This window comes from Somniosus microcephalus, chromosome 11 (assembly GCF_052327205.1).
Source record: "Somniosus microcephalus isolate GS21.2 chromosome 11, FLI_Smic_1.0, whole genome shotgun sequence".
Classification (NCBI taxonomy): domain Eukaryota; kingdom Metazoa; phylum Chordata; class Chondrichthyes; order Squaliformes; family Somniosidae; genus Somniosus; species Somniosus microcephalus.
In genome coordinates, this window is record NC_140997.1 from 116,901,528 (window position 1) to 116,921,379 (window position 19,852).

General features: G+C 45.2%; 1 protein-coding gene across 2 annotated transcripts in view; it reads right to left on the reverse strand.

Annotated features, from left to right (window-relative positions):
- tmem115 (transmembrane protein 115) overlaps window positions 1-19,450 on the reverse strand; it is a 31,394-nt gene extending 11,944 nt beyond the window's left edge. The window contains exon 1 of one of the 2 annotated variants that reach the window (XM_086001207.1): window positions 18,091-19,436. In XM_086001207.1, coding sequence (XP_085857333.1) covers window positions 18,091-18,944 — 854 coding nt within the window. In that variant the 5' untranslated portion in view covers window positions 18,945-19,436. Of the gene's footprint in view, window positions 1-18,090 lie in introns of both variants that reach the window. The other variant, XM_086001209.1, reaches the window with a different exon arrangement.
- Between the last annotated feature and the right edge of the window lie 402 nt (window positions 19,451-19,852).

Genomic DNA, 19,852 nt, shown 5'->3' on the forward strand with positions numbered 1-19,852 from the left:
TACTTCACTCAGAGGGTGGTCGGTCCATGGAATATGCTGCCCCAAAAAGCTGTAGAAGCTACATCATTACATAAATTTAAAACAGAAATAGACAGTTTCCTAGAAGTAAAGGGAATTAAGGGTTATGGGGAGCGGGCAGGAATTTGGACATGAGTCTAGGTTCGGATCGGTCATGGCCCTGTGGGTAGCGGAGCGGGCCCAGGGGCCGTGTAGCCTGATCCTGCTCCTATTTCGTGTCTAATTCTGTTAGATTCAGGAGATGGTTCTGTGATAGTGGATTGGCGGTTAGGATCAGATCAGCCATGATCTTATTGAATGGCGGAGCAGGCTCGAGGGGCCGATTGGCCTATTCCTGCTCCTATTTCTTATGTTATGATGGGGGTGGAATGTAAAATATTAAACTCAAGAACTTGAGCACATAATCTAGGCTGACATTTCAGTGTAGTAGAGGGAGCGATGTCGGAGGTGCCGCCTTTCAGATGAGATGTTAAGTGCAACAAGGCTGATGGTTAGGCTGAGGTTTTTTTTACTTGGGTCACAACCTGAGGCCTGACCAGGCGATCACAGGCTCCACCGTGCCCTGGGTCTGTCAACGAACACAATACAAATACGGCCATTCCTCAGCTGGACTATTATCACAGATTCACTCCCAAATGAGCCAAGTAGCCGCACGATGAACTGACACAAGCCGAAACTTAATAAAGTGGTCTAGTCCACTGGGGCAGAAAATGCCGTATACAGATCCCATACTAGCTTGCCCTATCCTCAAGTTTTCATGGTGTCAGCTATGGCTCAGTTGGTAGCACTCTCACCTCCGAGTCAGAAGGTCGTAGGTTCACGTCCCACTCCAGAGACTTCAGCACATAATCCAGGCTGACACTCCCAGTGTAGTGTTGAGGGGGTGCTGCACTGTCTGAGGTGCCGTCTTTCAGATGAGATGTTAAACCGAGGCCCCTCTCAGGTGGACATAAAAGATCCCACAGCGCTATTTGAAGAGCAGCAAGGGAGTTCTCCCGGTGTCGTGGCCAATATTTATCCCTCAACCAACACTTAAAAGCTGTTTGTGGGAGCTTGCTGTGCACGCTTCCTACATTACAACAGTGATTACACTTCAAAAAGCAGGCTTATTCTACAATTGAAAAAAAATGTTTGTGCATCATCCAAACCCTTTGGAATCTACAAGTTATTTACACAGAATTGTATTAATAGTACAGGAAACTTTGGTTTATCCTGAGGTTAAGTGTCTGGAATGCTCGAGCCACCGGCAAAAATCAGGAGCCGTTTAGTTAGGTTTTTTTTCTTTTCGTTGCTTTTTTTTCCCACCAGTCAGGCTCTGCAAGGTCTCGCTGAAGCTGTTGCTAAACTACAGAGACGCTTGCAAGGTACGGCCGACTGTTTAGAAGCTGTTGCTAAGCAACAGGGTTTGTTGCCAGATACGGAGCTCAAAATCTCCGTATGTTTCAACATTAGCGCTGGTTTGTCTGGCAGTTTTGATGGGATGGCAACAGCTCGGTCCCGTCAGTGCCGGATAGCACAAAGTTTCCTGTATGTTTTGACCACAATACTTTAATACAGTTACAGTCTATTCATGACAAAAATATACATCTGTTGCAACAGGCCTGCAAGGATAGAACAAGGTTATCCAACATGCTCATAGTTCCCAAAACATGCTGTCACAAGGAGCTGTCAAGTATTAAGCTCAAAAGTTGGCGAAGTCAGAAAATGCAGCAATTCTGTCTTATTTTAACTTTGTAATGGTCCCTTTAATTCGGTCACAAGCCACAAGTTTTAAAAGAAAATGAGCTGCCAGAATCGTGCCCCAATTAAACTCCACGCAAATGTTGCACGTGTCTGTCTCGAGGGAGGGGAGCCAATCTACTGTCATCACAGACTGATTTGTTCAAATGTATGCATGACTGCCAATAATTCAAATCCAGGAAGGCCCAGTAACACCTTTTAGGGATCTTTAAGCAGCTACAACTGTTTGAATACTATAAACACAATATAAAGAAGATATTTACAAAAGAATAGCTCAGTGTTTAAACTGGAACCATTTGCTTTCCTTTCAAGGAGCTAATTTTAAGGATTTCAACTATAAATATCTATGTATTATATTACTGTTATTCTCCAGTTCGTCTTTTGTTATGTAAATGTGATTAATACATTAAATCTAAAACAAGGTCCAATGCTATGATGCGCTACCAGTTTTTGAAGTTGGGAGAGGTCCTATGGAGACAAAGGATAATTCAGTGGCTAAAATAATCAGCGGAATGGTTATATTCCAGCCTGTAACTTGCCTCTGCTGTTTGCTTTTCTAAAAATCATTCAAACCCCTCAATTAGATTCCAGCCTGTAACTCACTCCTGGTTATTCATTATTATTCTACATATTAACCATCAAAACTTCAGCCTGTAACTCACTCCCGAATACTATTCAGCCTTCTTTCGTATAAGATCCAAGGAGAGGACATATAAATTGGCTAGAAAAAGCAATAATCCTGAGGATTGGGAGCAGTTTAGGAGTCAACAAAGGAGGACAAAGGGATTAATTAAGAAAGGGAAAATAGAATATGAGAGTAAGCTAGCAGGGAACATAAAAACTGACTGTAAAAGCTTTTACAGATATGTGAAGAGAAAAAGATTGGTGAAGTCAAGCGTAGGTCCCTTACAGTCAGAATCAGGGGAAATTATAATGGGAAACAAGGAAATGGCAGACCAACTAAATACATACTTTGGTTCTGTCTTCACAAAGGAGGACACAAATAACCTCCCAGAGATGCCGGGGAACATAGGGTCTGATGAAAGGGAGGAACTGAAAGAAATCAGCATTTGTAGGAAAATGGTGTTAGGAAAATTGATGGGACTGAAGGCCGCTAAATCCCCAGGGCCTGATGGTCTACATCCCAGGGTACTTAAGGAAGTGGCCCTAGAGATAGTAGATGCATTGCTGGTCATCTTCCAGAACTCGATAGACTCTGGAACGGTACCCATGGATTGGAGGGTAGCTAATGTTACCCCACTATTCAAAAAAGGTGGTAGAGAAAAAGCGGGGAATTATAGACCGGTAAGCCTCACATCGGTAGTGGGGAAAATGCTAGAGTCTATTATAAAAGATGTAATAGCAGAGCACTTGGAAAGCAGTGACAGGATCGGACAAAGTCAACATGGATTTACAAAAGGTAAATCATGCTTGACTAATCTACTGGAATTTTTTGAGGATGTAACTGGTAAAATAGATAAGGGAGAATCAGTGGATGTGGTGTATTTGGACTTTCAGAAGGCTTTCGATAAGGTCCCACATAAGAGATTAGCGTGCAAAATTAAGGCACATGGGATTGGGGGCAAGGTATTGACTTGGATAGAGAACTGGTTGGCGGACATAAAGCAAAGAGTTGGAATAAACGGGTCGTTTTCCGAGTGGCAGGCAGTGACTAGAGGGGTACCGCAAGGATCGGTCCTCGGACTCCAGCTGTTCACAATATATATTAATGATCTGGACGAGGGAATTGGATGTAATATCTCCAAATTTGCAGACGACACAAAGCTGGGTGGGAGGGTAAGCTGTGAGGAGGATAAGCTGTGAGGAGGATGTCGTGAAACTCCAGTACGATTTGGACAGGTTGGGTGATTGGGCAGAAACATGACAAATGCACTATAATGTGGATAAATGTGAGGTTATCCACTTTGGTGGCAAAAACATGAAGGCAGATTATTATTTGAATGGCAATAGATTGGGAGAAGGGGAAGTGCAAAGAGACCTGGGTGTTATTGTGCACCAGTCGCTGAAGGTAAGCATGCAGGTGCAGCAGGCGGTTAAGAAGGCAAATGGTATGTTGGCCTTCGTAGCAAGAGGGTTCGAGTACAGGAACAAGGATGTCTTGCTACAGTTGTACAGGGCCTTGGTGAGACTGCACCTTGAGTATTGTGCGCAGTTTTGGTCGCCTTACCTGAGGAAGGACATTCTTGCCATGGAGGGAGTGCAGCGAAGATTCACCAGGCTGATACCTGGGATGGCAGGAATGACGTATGAGGAGAGATTGTGTCGATTGGGCTTATACTCACTGGAGTTTAGAAGATGAGAGGGGATCTCATTGAAACCTATAAAATTCTGTCAGGTCTGGACAGACTAGATGCAGGAAGGATGTTTCGGATGGCCGGGGAGTCCAGAACCAGGGGTCATAGTCTGAGGATAAGGGGTAAGCCATTTAGGACTGAAATGAGGAGGAATTTCTTCACCCAGAGAGTGGTGAACCTGTGGAATTCTCTGCCACAGAGGGCGGTGGAGGCCAGTTCATTAAATATATTCAAGAAAGAGTTGGATATATTTCTTGAGGCTAAAGGGATCAAAGGATATGGGGAGAAGGCAGGGACAGGGTACTGAATTGAATGATCAGCCATGATCTCATTGAATGGCGGAGCAGGCTCGAAGGGCCGAATGGCCTACTCCTGCTCCTATCTTCTATGTTTCTATGTTTCGCGGACGCCACCATCGCAGACGCCAGTGTCCAAACAATTCAGTTTGCTACAAGTAACATTAAGTAGCTGGGTGTACGGCAATGGGCCATGACAACATTCTAGCTGTTTGCTGAAGATCTGTGCACCAGAACTAGCTGCTCCCCTAGTCAAGCTACTCCAGTGCAGCTGTAACACTAGCATCTACCCAATTACATACACAAAAAGGACAACCTCGCCTACTTCTGCCCCATCAACTAAAGCAGCGTCTATTTACTAATAACCTGCTCACTGGCTCTCATCCAGGTTCTCCCAGAATCACGTGGCTCCAGATTTCATCACTGGCTTTGATCCAGACATAAATGCAAAAGGAAAGGTGAAAGAAGTTGTCCGCAACATCAAAGCACTATTCAACCGAATATAGCACCAAGGATCCCTAGTAAAACTGAGCTCATTGGGTTCAAGGGGAAAACCCTCCATGGCTGGAATCATATCTGACACATGGAAAGATGGTTGTGGTTGTTGGAGGCCAATAATCACGCCCCCAGGACATCACTGCAGGAGTTCCTCATGGCAGCGTCCTCCACCCAAACATCTTCAGCTGTTTCATCAATGACCTTCTCTTCATCATAAAGTCAGGCATTGGGCCCTTTACTTATAATCCCACGGTGTTCAGCTCCATTCACGACTCCACAAATAATGAAGCAGCCCATGCACACCTACTGCAGGACCTTGGTAACATCCAGGCTTGGGCTGAAAAAGTAGCATTCATGCCACACAAGTGTCAGGCAATGACCATCTCCAACAAGAAAAAGCCCAACCACCTTAAACACCACCACTGAATCCCCACCAACAACCTCTTAACTGGACCAGCCTGATCAACACCATGGCTACATAAGAAGGGCAGAGCCCGAGTACTCGGACAGGTGGCACATCTCCTGAACTTTCAAAACCTCACCACCATCTAAAAGGCACAAGTTAGGAATGTGATGGAATAAGCACCACTTGCCTGGAAGGGTGCAGCAGCAGCACTCAAGAAGCTCAACAACATCCAAGGCAGAGCAACCGGTTTGATCAGCATTCCTGCCACTGGACTCAATAAACACTCGTGCCACTGACGCACAGTGGCTACAGCATGAATTATCTACAGGATGCAATGCAGCAACTCACTAAGCTTATTTCAACAGGGGCACCTTGTCCTGCAACTCTTACCACCAAGAAGAACAAGAGCAGCAACTTCATAGAAACATCATTGCCTGAAAGTTCTAATCTACATCACACACCATCCTGAGTTATCACTGCTCCTTCATCGTCAATGGGTTAAAATCTTGGAATTCCCGAGCTAACACCATCAGCATAAGGAGTGCATAGTTCAAGGCGGCCCATCACCACCTTGTCAAGCAACTAGGGATGGGCAATAAATGTGGCCTTGCCACAATCACCCATATCCCGAGAATAAAATACAATAAGCACTCCCCTCAATTAGATTCTAGCCTGGAACTCATTCCCGGGTTATCAGTTATTCTATATGTAAACATCCAAATCCCACCACTGAACTTCAACCATAAATCGCTCCCGGGTCTGCATAACCTTCATCAGATGCCAGCCTGTAATTCATTCCTCAGAACAACAGTTACAATGTAAATAAACAAAGAGCATTAAACTTAAGCTGTACAGGACTTAGGGTTGCAAAATTCTGGGAATTTTTAAAAGAGGAAACTTTCCATGGGAATTTTCGGGAATTTAGAGTTTTTTTGCACACTGATGGTTTTTGTCTCTGACCCTTATATTATCTTTGTCGTCAAAATAGACATACTGTTCCATACAAATAAAAACAGGCTTTCAAAACTTTATTTAGGTTATAATTTTGAACTTTATTGAACCCCCACAAAAAAGACCCATCTAAAATAAAATAAAAAGAGCGTCAGCTTATTTAGCCTGTAATTTGTCCTTATTTTGTCCCTTTGAATCTTCTACTCATGAGTCTTCTGAGTCTTCTACTCCTCATTGCCCCTCCTGATTCTCTGACTCTGGCTCTGACGTGTCCATTTCCTCCTCTGTGTCAGTGTCTAGCTGTGTGGTGGACACTTCTGTATCTGGCTCAATAAGTTGTAGGTTCGCCTGGATAGCCACCAGTTTCTCCACTCTCTTGTTAGTCAGCCTGTTGCGCACCTTTGTATGCATATTCCCAAAAGGTGACCAGTTTCGTTCAGAGGCCGCTGATGAAGGTGGGATTTGGAGTATCACCGATGCAATAGGTGACAGGGCCTCAGATGCACAAAGTCCCTTCCACCAGGTATGTGCACTGATATGCTTGCATGATTCCCATATCCCATCCCCATTCCAAAGACCTTGCTTGGTAGAGAACTTTGCCAGACTTCCCAGAACTTTGCCCACATCCAGATTGAGATGGTGTGAGAGGGTAGAAATCACACTGTAAGCACTGTTGATCTGTTCTCCAGAAACTATTGGTCTCCCAACATGCTTTGGGTCCAGCATGTATGCTGCAGCATGAATCGGCTTGACACAAAATTCTTGACGCGTCTGTATGAATTGAACAATTGCCTTCTCCTCTGCTTTGAGCAGCAGGGATGTGGGTAGGGCAATGCTGATTTGTTCCTTTAAATCAGTAAAAAGCCTGAGAACATCTGACAAGACAGCGTCATCTCCTTCAATCTGAGCAATTGCAGATGCTACTGGTGAGAGTAGTTTAAGGCTGCTAACCACTCTCTCCCAAAACACATCATCCAGCAGTATTTTCTTGATGGTGGTTTCCATATCCCCAGACTGGGATATTGCCATTTCTTGCAGCGACTCCTTACCCTCCAGAAGGCTGTTGTACATTATGACAACACCACCCCATCTAGTGTTGTTGGGCAGCTTCAGTGTGGTGTTCTTGTTCTTTGTCATTTGCTTGGAGTTGCAGGTTGCTGCAACTACCTGTTTTCCCCTGACATACTTAACAACTTGCTTGGCTCTCTTGTACAGTGCTTCCATGGTTCTCAAACCCATGATGTCCTTGAGGAGCAGGTTAAGCCCATGAGCTGCGCACCCAATAGACGTAATATGAGGGTAGGCCTCCTCCACTTGAGCCCAAGCAGCCTTCATATTCGCAGCATTGTCAGTAACTACTGCAAAGGCCTTTTGTGATCCAAGATCGTTGATGACCGCTTTCAGCTCATCAACAATGTATGTGCCTGTTGTCCTTCGTGTCTGTGCTCTTGAAGAACACTGGGAGAGGAGTGGAGATGATGTAGTTTATGATGCCCTCCCCTCATACATTTGACCACCCATCTGAGATAACTGCAACACAGTCTGCCATCGCTATCGTTTCTTTGAGCTTTCCTTGGACTCTGTTATACTCAACCTCCAGCAAATAAGTAGACAAAGCATGTCTGGTGGGAGGACAATATGCAGGGCGAATAACATTGAAAAATCTCTTCCAGTACACATTGGCTGTGAGCATGAGGGGTGAGCCTGTTGCATATACAGCTCGAGCAAGGCACTCATCTGCATTCTTCTGGCTATGGTTATCCATTGTATCAAAGAACCTTCCAAATGGGCCAGGAGTTGCTGATGGTAAGGAGCCTGATGCTGAATGAGAACCATCATCTTCTTGAATGGAAGCAGAGGAACTCTGGGCTGACTGCTGTGAGCTTTGAGTGAAGTTGTTGCATTTGGATAAATGTTGCTGCATCTTTGTGGCATTCTTTACATATGGCTTTCTACAGTGTTTGCACATGTACCCAGTCTTTCCATCTTTAATGCCTGGGGTAAAATGCTTCCACACATCCGACGGTAAACGTGGCATTGTTCTATGCAGAGAAATAAAGGGCATTCATCTCTGTGTCGAACTGCGGTCGATCAGCACGATTGCAACAGGGTGAGTACATTTTTGCTGATGCTCCATGTGATGGAAGTATGACCTGTACACACACGACGCTACATCACCAATAGTGTATTATTTTGTATATTTTAAATTGAAGGACAACAGAGTTCAACAAGTAACTGGTTTATTTGGTATAAAGTCTGATTTACTTACTGCATCATCACAACATCAGCAGAAAACAAAATGACTTCCCTCAGGACCCCTAACCTGGATCTTAAAAAAACTATAGCAGTCTTACAGATGCCTGCAGGCCAATCACAATTCAATATGCAAATATTACAAATAGAGGGAGCTAATCGCTCATCCACCCAATCAGGACACATTTGTTCACAGTCACACACAAAACTTGTAATTATTAAAACAAGCCAAGTAAGAAGATAAACATATATTGATTAAGAAATTCCTTAATAATTAAGATTCCATCTCTGTTAGTAATTTTAAGAGAGGACCTGTGGAAAAAAAAGAAAGAAATACAAAAAAAGCAATATTATGCTAGCATGTGCTTTTTTGGGCAAAATTCCCAAAATTCCCAAGCTAAACTTCCTGTGGAAAATTTCCGGAAATTTACCGGAAACTTTCCACCCCTTTGCAACTCTAACAGGACTTTGGTACTTCTGCACTTGAATAACTGTGTCCAGTTTTGATGCCTGCCCTTGGCAAAGGATATCAAGGCTCTGAAGAAGGTACGGAGAGGTGCCAGATTGATGTCTAGCCATAGGTCTCTTACTTACCAAGATAGGCTCCAATACAGCTATATATTTTAGAGAAATGCAGACCGAGAGGGGAGCTGATATAGGTATTTAAATTGGATACTTAAATTTCGAGTGTGGTGGGGAATGAAGATACAGTATTATGATGCACAAGGCATCACAGTTGGGCACAGGCTGGATGGACTAGTGGGTCTTTTCTCGTCCGTCATTGTTCGTACACAGTCTGGGTGAATCATAGAATGATATAGCACAGAAGGAGGCCATTCGGCCCAGCGTGCTGTGCCGGCTCTTTGAAAGGGCTCTCCAAATAGTCCCACGCCCCTGCTCTTTCCCCATAGCCCTGCAAAATTTTCCCCTTCAAGTATTTATCCAATTTCCTTTTGAAAGTTATTATTGAATCTGCTTCCACCACCCTCTCAGGCAGTGCATTCCAGATCATAACTCGCCGAGTAATTTCCCCCCCTCATTTCGCCTCTGGTTCTTATGCCAGTTACCTCAAATCTGTGCCCTCTGGTCACCAATCCTTCTGCCACTGGAAATATTTTCCCCTTATTTACTCTATAAAAACCATTCATGATTTTGAACATCTCTATTAAATCTCCCCTTAACCCTCTCTGCTTCAAGGAGAACCACCCCAGTTTTTCTAGTCTCTCCACGTAACTGAAGTCTTTCAAATCTTAACATCCTAGTAAATCTTTTCCGTACCCTCTAAGTTCTTGACATCCTTCCTGAAGTGTGGTGCCCAGAATTGGACACAATATTCCAGCCGACGCCAAACCAAGTGTTTTATAATGCATAACTTCCTTGCTTTTGTGCTCCGTCTCTATTTATAAAGCCAAGGATCCCATATGCTATTTTAACAGCCTTCTCAACTTGTCCTGCCACCTTCAAAGACTTGTGTACATACACCTCAGGTCTCTCTGTTCCTGCAGCTCCTTTAAAATTGTACCATTTAGTTTATATTGTGTCTCCTCATTTGTCCTGCCAGAATGTATCACTTCACACTTCTCTGCGTTAAATTCCATCTGCCACATGTCTCCTTTATGTTTCATTTTAATCTCTGTCTTTAAGTCATCTAGGTAGCTCTAGCTTTGGATGCCCTTCCTTTCCCCCTTGTGGGAATGTATCTATTCTGTACCCGAACCATCTCTTCTTTGAAGGCCTCCCATTGCTCATTTACTCTTTATCTACCAATTCTTGATTCCAATCCACCTGGGCCAGATCCCTTTTCAATTCACTGAAATTAGCCCTCCTCCAGTTGAGTATTTTCACATTTGATTTTTCCTCGTCCTTTTCCATAACTACTCTACAAAAGTGTTAGTTGAGGTGGCTAGGAATGGTATCCAGTGGCCTGGCCAATAGTTAAGTTTCAACTACATCATTAAAACAGATTATCTCTGCTGTTTGTGGGAACTTGGTGTGTGCAAATTGGCTGCTGCGTTTCCTACATTGACTGCACCTCAAAGTATTTCATTGGCCATGTAGCGCTTTCAGACGCCCCGAGGTCCTGAAAAATCACTATACAAATGCAAGTTTGTTCTTTATTTCTTTAACTCATTGCCAGTTATCGGTTATTCTGTATATAAACCACCTGGGTCCTTGATTAGATTCCAGCCTGTAACAATCCCTTCAATTGGATTACAGCCTGAAATTCACTGCAGATAAATACAGATAAACAAGTCCATTCAAGCCCACCTCAGTTTATCCATCCTGAAAGACCCCACAGTCTCCTCCCACCTCCCCTCCCACTGCTGCACCTATTTTTTTTTAAATAAATAATTCCAGGGTTTTTGCTTCTGCTACTGCACCAAGAAATCCATTCCATGGCTTGATCACTCTTTCCTGTGAAGAATTTCTTACCATCAGTCCTAAACTACCAGTTTGAACCTGTGTCGCCTTGTCCAGCTCTTGAAATTCAGTGTGAAGTAGCTTTAGCTTCAAACTACCTTGTTAAACACCTGCATAAAATCACCTCTTGGTCCCCTCCTTTGAAAGCTGAAAAGTCCACACTTTTTCAGCCTCATGACTCTTCTCTGCTTTGCCTCCAGCCTTTGAATGTCCGCTTTGCATTTGGTCACCAGAGCTAGACACAGTCTTCAATGTGTGGGCTGTAGCCACTGCGATCATTACTGCTTGTGACGATATAGTCCAGCCCGGTTTACTTTGATTGCCGCTGTGCAATGCTTGGACCTGTTCAGTACTGTCCAAGGTCCATAGGTCTTTTTCAATTTCACCCTTTGCTATTTTGAAATTATTCATGGAGTATCTGTTGGGTAGCTAGTTCTTCTTCATTCCATCCTGCATTGCCTGCCCATACATTTAATTTCCTGTTCCCCTAAATCTACTTTTACTGGACCATGATTCCAGTTTGTATCCTTGCGCTTACTTTGCATATCTCATTTGGTCTGCACACAGTCGTGATTACAGAAAATTGTGTGGAAAACTACTGGGGTCAATGCAGATTCAGGGACAAAAATAACAAATCTACAATCTACTGATGGAAAGTTACTAGTCCCAAGGTTAAAATTACATCATACCACTATTATTGGTTCTGATGGGGGGGGGGGGTTAAAAGAGAGATTGAAGGGTAGGGGTGTTCAGAGGGTTCACCTATTAGACAACAAACCTTTAGTTGTCTACTTTCCAAGAATGTGAGCAGTGCAGTAGAAAAGCCTCCCCAGGATTGAAGTCTAGGATGGATTTGAGCTTTCCAATCCCATCAGTTCCCTTCAGCAAGGCCTCCAACTACTGCTCTATTTTATATTGCCCTCCAAAGAGTTTGGTCCTTTCCAAACAAGGTCTTTCCAATGCATGACCTCAGCCTGGTTAAGTCTAGAACCTGAATCTTTGGGTCTCACCGAAACGGCACCACCCACTTATTTGTTCAAACACATTCCCCGCCCACATTGTCGTGGCAGCACTCTGACTCTCATCACCTAATCACAGTTCGTTGTGTCCCTTCCTCCTCCAGCACCTTCTAGTTTTGAGCACCTCACCCTGTTCCACATCCTGTGACTCAGTGGGTAGCACTCTCGCATCCGAGCCAGAAGGTTGTGGGTTCAAGTCCCACTCCAGAGACTTGATCACAAAAATCCAGGCCGTCACCCCAGTGCAGTACTGAGGGAGAGTGCTGCACATCGGAGGTGCCCTCTTTCGCATGAGACGTTAAACTGAGGGCCTGCCTGTTCTCTCAGGTGGATGTAAAGGATTCCATGGCACTATTTCAAAGAGGAACCGGGGAGTTATCCCAGTTATCCTCATCATTTACCTCTTAATCAACATCACTAAAACAGGTTATCTGGCCATTATCACATTGCTGCTTGTGAGCCCCCCGCCCCCCCGGGTATTCTGCGGCGAGTGTCTCACCTCCCGACTCCCCAAAGCCTTTCCACCATCTACAAGGCACAAGTCAGGAGTGTGATGGAATACTCTCCACTTGCCTGGATGAGTGCAGCTCCAACAACACTCAAGAAGCTCGACACCAACCAGGACAAAGCAGCCCACTTGATTGGCACCCCATCCACCCCCTTAAACATTCACTCCCTCCACCACCGGCTGCAGTGTGGACCATCTACAAGTTGCACTGCAGCAGCTCGCTAAGGCTTCTTCGGCAGTACCTCCCAAACCCGCAGCCTCTTCCACCTTGAAGAACAAGGGCAGCAGACGCATGGGAACACCACCACCTCCAAGTCACACACCATCCTGACTTGGAAGTAGATCGCTGTTCCTTCATCGTCACTGGGTCAAAATCCTGGAACTCCCTCCCATAAGCACTGTGGGAGTACCTTCACCACACGGACTGCAGCAGTTCATGAAGGCGGCTCACCACCACCTTCTCAAGGGCAATTAGGGATGGGCAATAAATGCTGGCCTTGCCAGCGATGCCCATGTCCCATAAACGAATTTTAAAAAATCTATTTTACCCCATTATTTTAAACACCTCAAACAAACCACCCCATAATCTCCTGTTCTCTTGAAAACAGCCCCAGTTTTCCAAGTCTTTCTTTGTATTTGTATGTCCACACACCAGGCAGCATCCTAGTGAATCTGTTCTGTACCCTCTCTATTACCTCAACATCCTTCCTATAGTGTGGAGCCTAAAACTGCACACAGTTCTCCAACTGTGGCCGCACTAAGGTTTTATAAAGATTATTACATCTCAACTTTTATATTCTACACCTCTTGCCATAAAACCCAGTATTCTGTTGGCTCTTTAACAGCCTTATACAAGTGAGGTGCTGCTTTTAATATCTTGTGAACCTGAACCCCAAATCCCTCTGTTCTTCCACATCACCCAGCCTTTTCCCATTCAAAGTATAATTTTTTTTTAAAACCAAAATGTACCGCCTCACATTTACCGATATTAAATTCCATCTGCCAGTATTTTCCCATTCCACAATCTTATCACTATCCCCTTGTGGCTTCCTTTGGTCCTCAGAATTATTTACTATGCCTCCTATTTTAGTATTGTCTACAAAGTTGAACATCACTCCCTCTCGTCCTGTATCCAAATCATTAATGTCCACAGTGAACAGGAGAAATCCAAGAACTGATCTCTGTGTGACACCACTACCCACTTCCAACCACTGAGAAACTATCTAACTCCTAATCAGTTTCCTCCCTTACATAATACTTATACAGCACAGAAACAGGCCGTTCAGCCCAACAGGTATTTATACTTCACGAGCCTCCTCCCACCCTTCCTCATCTAACCCCATCAACATATCCTTCAATTCCTTTCTCCCTCATGTGTTTTATCTAGCTTCCCCTAAAATGCATCTATGTTATTCGCTTCAACTTCTCCCTGTGGTAGTGAGCACCACATTCTCATCGCTCACTGGGTAAAGAAGTTTCTCCTGAATTCCCTATTGGATTTATTACTATCTAATATTTATGGCCCCTACTTCTGGTCTTCCCCACAAGTGGAAGCAACTTCTCTAAATCTACCCCATCAAACCCTTTCATAATCTTAAAGACCTCGATCAGGTCACCCCTCTAGAGAAAAGAGCCTCAGCCTGCTCAATCTTTCCTGATAACCTCGCCGTTCTGCTATCATTCTAGTAAATCTTTGCACCTTCTCCAGTGCCTCTATATCCTTTTTATAATATGGAGATTAGAACTCTACACAGTACTCAGAGTGTGGTCTAACCCAGGTTCTATACAAGTTTAACATAACTTTTCTACTTTTCAATTCCACCCCTCTAGAAATGACCCCCAGTGCTTTGTTTGCTTTTATTATGGCCTTATTAACCGGTGTCACTACTTTTACTGATTTGTGTCTCTCTACCCCCAGATCCCTCTGTTCCTCTACCCCATTTAGACACTTACTTTCCAAGGAGTATGTGGCCTCCTTAGTCTTGCTACCAAAATGTACTACCTCGCACTTAACTATATCGAAGTTCATTTGCCAATTACACGCCCATTCTGCAAGTTATTAATGCCTTGTATTTTATCGCAGTCCTCCTCTATGAACTACACCCTCAATTTGGTGTCGCCTGCAAATTTTAAAATTGTACTTCCGATTCCAGAGTCCAAATAATTTATGTAAATGGTGAACAACAGTGAACCCAGCACCGATCCCTGTGGGACACCACTTCCCACCTTTTGCCAATCTGAGTAACTATCTTTAACCACTACTTTGTTTTGTAGCCAGTTTGCTCTCCATTCTGCTACTTGTCCCGACTCCACGAGTCTAACATACCCTTAGTTATGTTAACTATGCGGTACCTTATCAAAGGTCTGTTGAAAATCCAAATATATTACGTCTACTGCCTTACCCTTATCTACCCTTTGTTACTTCTTCCAAGAATTCAATAAGGCTGGTCAAGCATGACCTACCCAACTGAAATCCGTGTTGACTACTCTTCATTATATTTTCAGTTTCTAATTGTTTTTCTATTACATCTTTGAGTAAGGGTTCCATTATCTTTCCTACCGCCGATGTTAAGCTAATTGGTCTATAGTTCCCTGGGCTTGTTCCATCTCCCTTTTATATATAGGAATCACATTAGCTGTCTGCCAGTTCTCTGGCACTATTCCCTTTTCTAATGAATTTTTATATGTATGTAATAGTTCCTCTGCTATCTCTTCCCTAACTTCTTTTATATGCACGGATGCAATCCATCCGGACCAGGAGTTTTATCCTCTCTGAGTTTGATTCGTTTATCGATTATCTCCCCATTTCTATCTTAATTGTCTTTATATCTTTTTTGATCTCTTCTTCCAATGTCATGTCCACCCTGTCAGTCTCCCTGGTAAATACCCAGGCAAAGTAACTAGTCAATATTTATACCATTTCATTGTCATTATCTGTGAGTTTATCATGTGCATCTCTTAGTGGCCCTATCCTTATCCTGATTGTTCTTTTGTTATGTATGTGCCTGTAGAATACTTTACTATTTCTTTTTATATTCCTTGATAATTTAATTTTGTTTGCAACCTTGGTGTCATATTTGACCCTGAAATGAGATTCAGACCACATATACGCGCCATAACTAAGACCGCCTATTTGCACCTCCGTAGCATCGCCCGACTCCGCCCCTGCCTCAGCTCATCTGCTGCTGAAACTCTCACCCATGCCTTTGTTACCTTTAGATTTGACTATTCCAACACACTCCTGGCCAGCCTCCCACATTCTACCCTACATAAACTTGAGGTCATCCAAAGCTCTGTCTGCTGCCCGTGTCCTAACTCGCACCAAGTCCCGTTCACCCATCACCCCTGTGCTCGCTGACCTATATTGGCTCCCGGTTAAGCAAAGCCTCGATTTTAAAATTCACATCCTTGTTCAAATCCCTCCATGGCCTTGCCCCTCTGAGATATCTGCACTCCTCTAATTCTGGCCTCTTGAGCAACCCTGATTTTAATCACTCAACCATTGGCGGCCATGCCTTCAGCTGCCAAGGTCTTAAGCTCTGAAATTCCCTCCCTAAACCTCTCTACCTCTATTTCCTTCTTTAAGACGCTCCTTAAAACCTACCCCTTTGATCAAGTTTTTGGTCATCTGCCCTAATATCTCATGTGGCTCGGTGTCAAATTTTGTTTGATAACGCTCCCGTGATGTGCCTTGGGACATTTTACTGTGTTAAAGGTGCTATATAAATAAAAGTTGTTGTTGTAGTTCCTCTTTGCCTTCCCAATTGTTCTTTTGACTTCTTTCCAAACCTCTTCATATTTCCTTTTGTCATTCTCTCCTTTATTATCTATGTAGTTAGTGTATGCCTTTTTCTTTAGTTTCAATTTTGCCCTTTATTTCTTGATTCATCCATGGTGTGTAATTATTGGCTAGTTCTTGCTTTTTAATGATATATATTTTTCGTGGATTGTATTGATCACCATTTTAAATGTTTCCAACTGCTGTTCTATTCCTTTGTCAGTAATTTTTTCCAGTTTATTTTCCCTAATTCCCTGCTCATCTACTTAAAATCAGCTTTTTTTCCAATTTATTACTTTGGTCTTTATCTTACTTATATCCTTCTCAATTTTTATCTTAAACCTAATTATGTTGTGATTGCTATTGCCTAGATGTTCTCCTACGCTTACTTCTCTTATCTGTTCCCGTTCATTATCCATTCATTACTAGATCCAGTAGTGCCCCTTCTCTTGTTGGGTTTTTTACATAGTAAGAAAGAAAGGAGTCCTGCGCACATTGTAAAAACTCCATTCCCTGTACCCGTCACTGCCGCTTATCAGTTTATTTGGGGGTAGTTAAAATAACTTCATGATTATTATTCTATGTCCTTTACTCATTTCACATATTTGCTGACATATCTCTTCCTTCACCGTCTTTCCACTATTAGGTGGTCTGTAGTATACACGTATTAGCGTGACCAATCCCTACTAACCAGTTTTTAAAATCTAATTTGCTACCCACTCCCTAATTCCATCCCACTTAATCTTCTCCAGTAGTCTCCTGACAAAGGCTTTCCTAAAGTCCATGTACACCACATCCGCTGCATTTCCCCACCCAAAAAAAGTCAGGTTTGGCAAGCACGATTTTCCTTTCTGAAATCCATGTTTGCTGCTTTTAATTATTTCCTCTTCATCTAGATATTTAATAATTTCATCTTTAAAGATTCTAGATTTCCCCGCACCAGATGTTAAACTACAGTAACTGGCTTCAGCTATTTTTCCCACATTTCCCTCAGGATCCTTAGACACATCCTGTTAGGCCCCAGCACTTTGCCTTCCTTTAACTTAACTATCTTCTGTAATTCTTACTTTTATTTATAGTTTCTTTCATCTCACTTTCAACTAATCCAGGTTTTACCTCCTCTCCAGTGTCTTTCTCTTTTGTAAACAAAGCCAAGACCAAGCCTGTCCTCACCAATATTCACACATGTGCATTTTCAGCAGAGATCACCGGATAGGAGCAGAAAGAATGGCCAATCTGTCTCCTCCCTTACTTGGGAACATAGACATCAATTGTAGTGCTGCTGCTGCCATTACGGCTCAGATTAGCTAACAGCAAAGTTCAGGGCTAGAGCCTGGGACTGTCCTGGTCTGTGTGACTCAACTACTCACTCCCTGAGCCACTGATGAATCTTCAGCTAAGCTATTTTTCTTCATATATGTCTAGGCACCTTTGTGTCACACACATTCCTTAATCCGAAGCCTCAGCCATTATCACTTGTGCTGGGCCCCGGACAAAACAGCTCAGCTCAGGTTGCAATCAATTTATTTTTTCTCTCTCATACAGGCAAAGGGACGGTGAAGGTTGTTTCACCTCCATCCAATGCCTCCCCAAGCTGAGGCTGGAATTTTACAATACAGCTCATCTTAAATTTGCAAGTTTTAACATAATGGCTTCCATTGAGCCTCAACATAATGCTGCATAGACGACAGGTCTTTACTAAAGTCAATGTGGTGACCCACATATAATAATGGAATTTAAGTACAGATTTATCATTACCTCAACTCTTGCACTTCATGCCCCTATTTGCTAGATTGTGTAATGGAGTTGCACTGGTAAATAATTTCTATGGCCCAAAATCTCCCAACATAATGCAACATTTCTCTCCATTTCTAAAAAATTAAGTACCTTCTCCGTTCTGCATCCTGTGGGTCAGTGCCAGGCAGGCTTATTGTAATGGATGACGGTGCCCCAACATCGTATCGCTTGACTGTCTTCTTGCAAATTCTGATCTTCACCAGCACACTGTGAATCACATTGGCCACCATCGAGACAAGCGGCTGCAGGATTTCGGGAAAGAAGGTGGCAAACGCGAAGTGGTCAGACATGTCTCCTCTGCCCCGGCTGTGCTTTTGGTAGAAGCGAAGGTAGACCCAGCTGGACAGCACTCCATACCCGTAAGATGCCAGCAGCGAGCTACTGAGCAGCGTGGTCAGCCGCAGGGCGCCCACAACAAGCAACAGCATCATTGGCACATCTTTCATCCGCACCTGGGGCACCTTCAGCACCACCGCGTCCCCCATGGTCTGCTTCAGAGCCACCAGCACTCCGCCAACGAAGCCCGACATGCCGTGGATGCGCACGGTGAACAGGTAGTCCAGATTGAAAGTCGCCACATAGGTCAGGAGGTAAGAAAGTCCGCCCAGGATTCCCACCGACACATTGAGCACGGCGAAGAAGACCAGGAGCTCCAGCGCGCCCCACAGAGGTTCCAGGAGCCGCCCGGCCAGCACCACGGCCCCCAGCCCCACGGCCACGTCCCACAGGTGGTTCTCGGCTAGGCCATGGGTGACCAGGGTCCAGAGCCAGAAGTTGGGGGGGAAGAGGTAGCCGGGGGTGACCCCCAGGCCGTGTACCGTGTCGGCCAGGAAGGAGAGGCAGTAGAGCGCCAACACCGTGCCGCATAGGGCCTTCACCACCACGCTGGTGCTGGCCAGGGCCGCCAGGCAGTGCTGCCTCGCAACCGGCAGGTACCGCTTCATGGCCGCGGCTCGGGCGGGGCCGCTCGGCTCACGGGGCTGGGGACGGAGGGCGGCGCTGAGCGGGAGAGGCGGCCCGGGCAATGCATGGGCTGCACCGCCCGGCCCGGCCTGGGGAGCGCGGGGAACCCCCACCAGCCGGCCGGCCGGCTCCGGCCTTCACTTCACCACGTTAGTCGCAACCTGCGAGAGGCGGTGACGCAGCCACCCGGCCCTGCCCAGACTCGGCGAGGCGAGACCCGGGACACTAAGGCGCTCGGTCACAGGCCGCTCTCTCGCTGCTGTCGGTGTGTCCGCTCAGGATCGCGCTCAGACCGCAAGCCCGCTCCTTCCGACACCGAGCCTCTCCCTCAGTCACTGCCCCGCACTGCCAACATCAGACCGCGACAGGACCCTCGCCGCCCCGCACTGACATCATCAGACCGCGACAGGACCCTCGCCGCCCCGCACTGACATCATCAGACCGCGACAGGACCCTCGTCGCCCGGCACTGACATCATCAGACCGCGACAGGACCTTTGCCGCCCCGCACTGACATCATCAGACCGCGACAGGACCCTCGCCGCCCCGCACTGACATCATCAGACCGCGACAGGACCCTCGTCGCCCCGCACTGACATCATCAGACCGCGACAGGACCTTTGCCGCCCCGCACTGACAGCTTCAGACCGCGACAGGACCCTCGCCGCCCCGCACTGACATCATCAGACCGCGACAGGACCCTCGTCGCCCGGCACTGACATCATCAGACCGCGACAGGACCTTTGCCGCCCCGCACTGACATCATCAGACCGCGACAGGACCCTCGCCGCCCCGCACTGACATCATCAGACCGCGACAGGACCCTCGTCGCCCCGCACTGACATCATCAGACCGCGACAGGACCTTTGCCGCCCCGCACTGACAGCTTC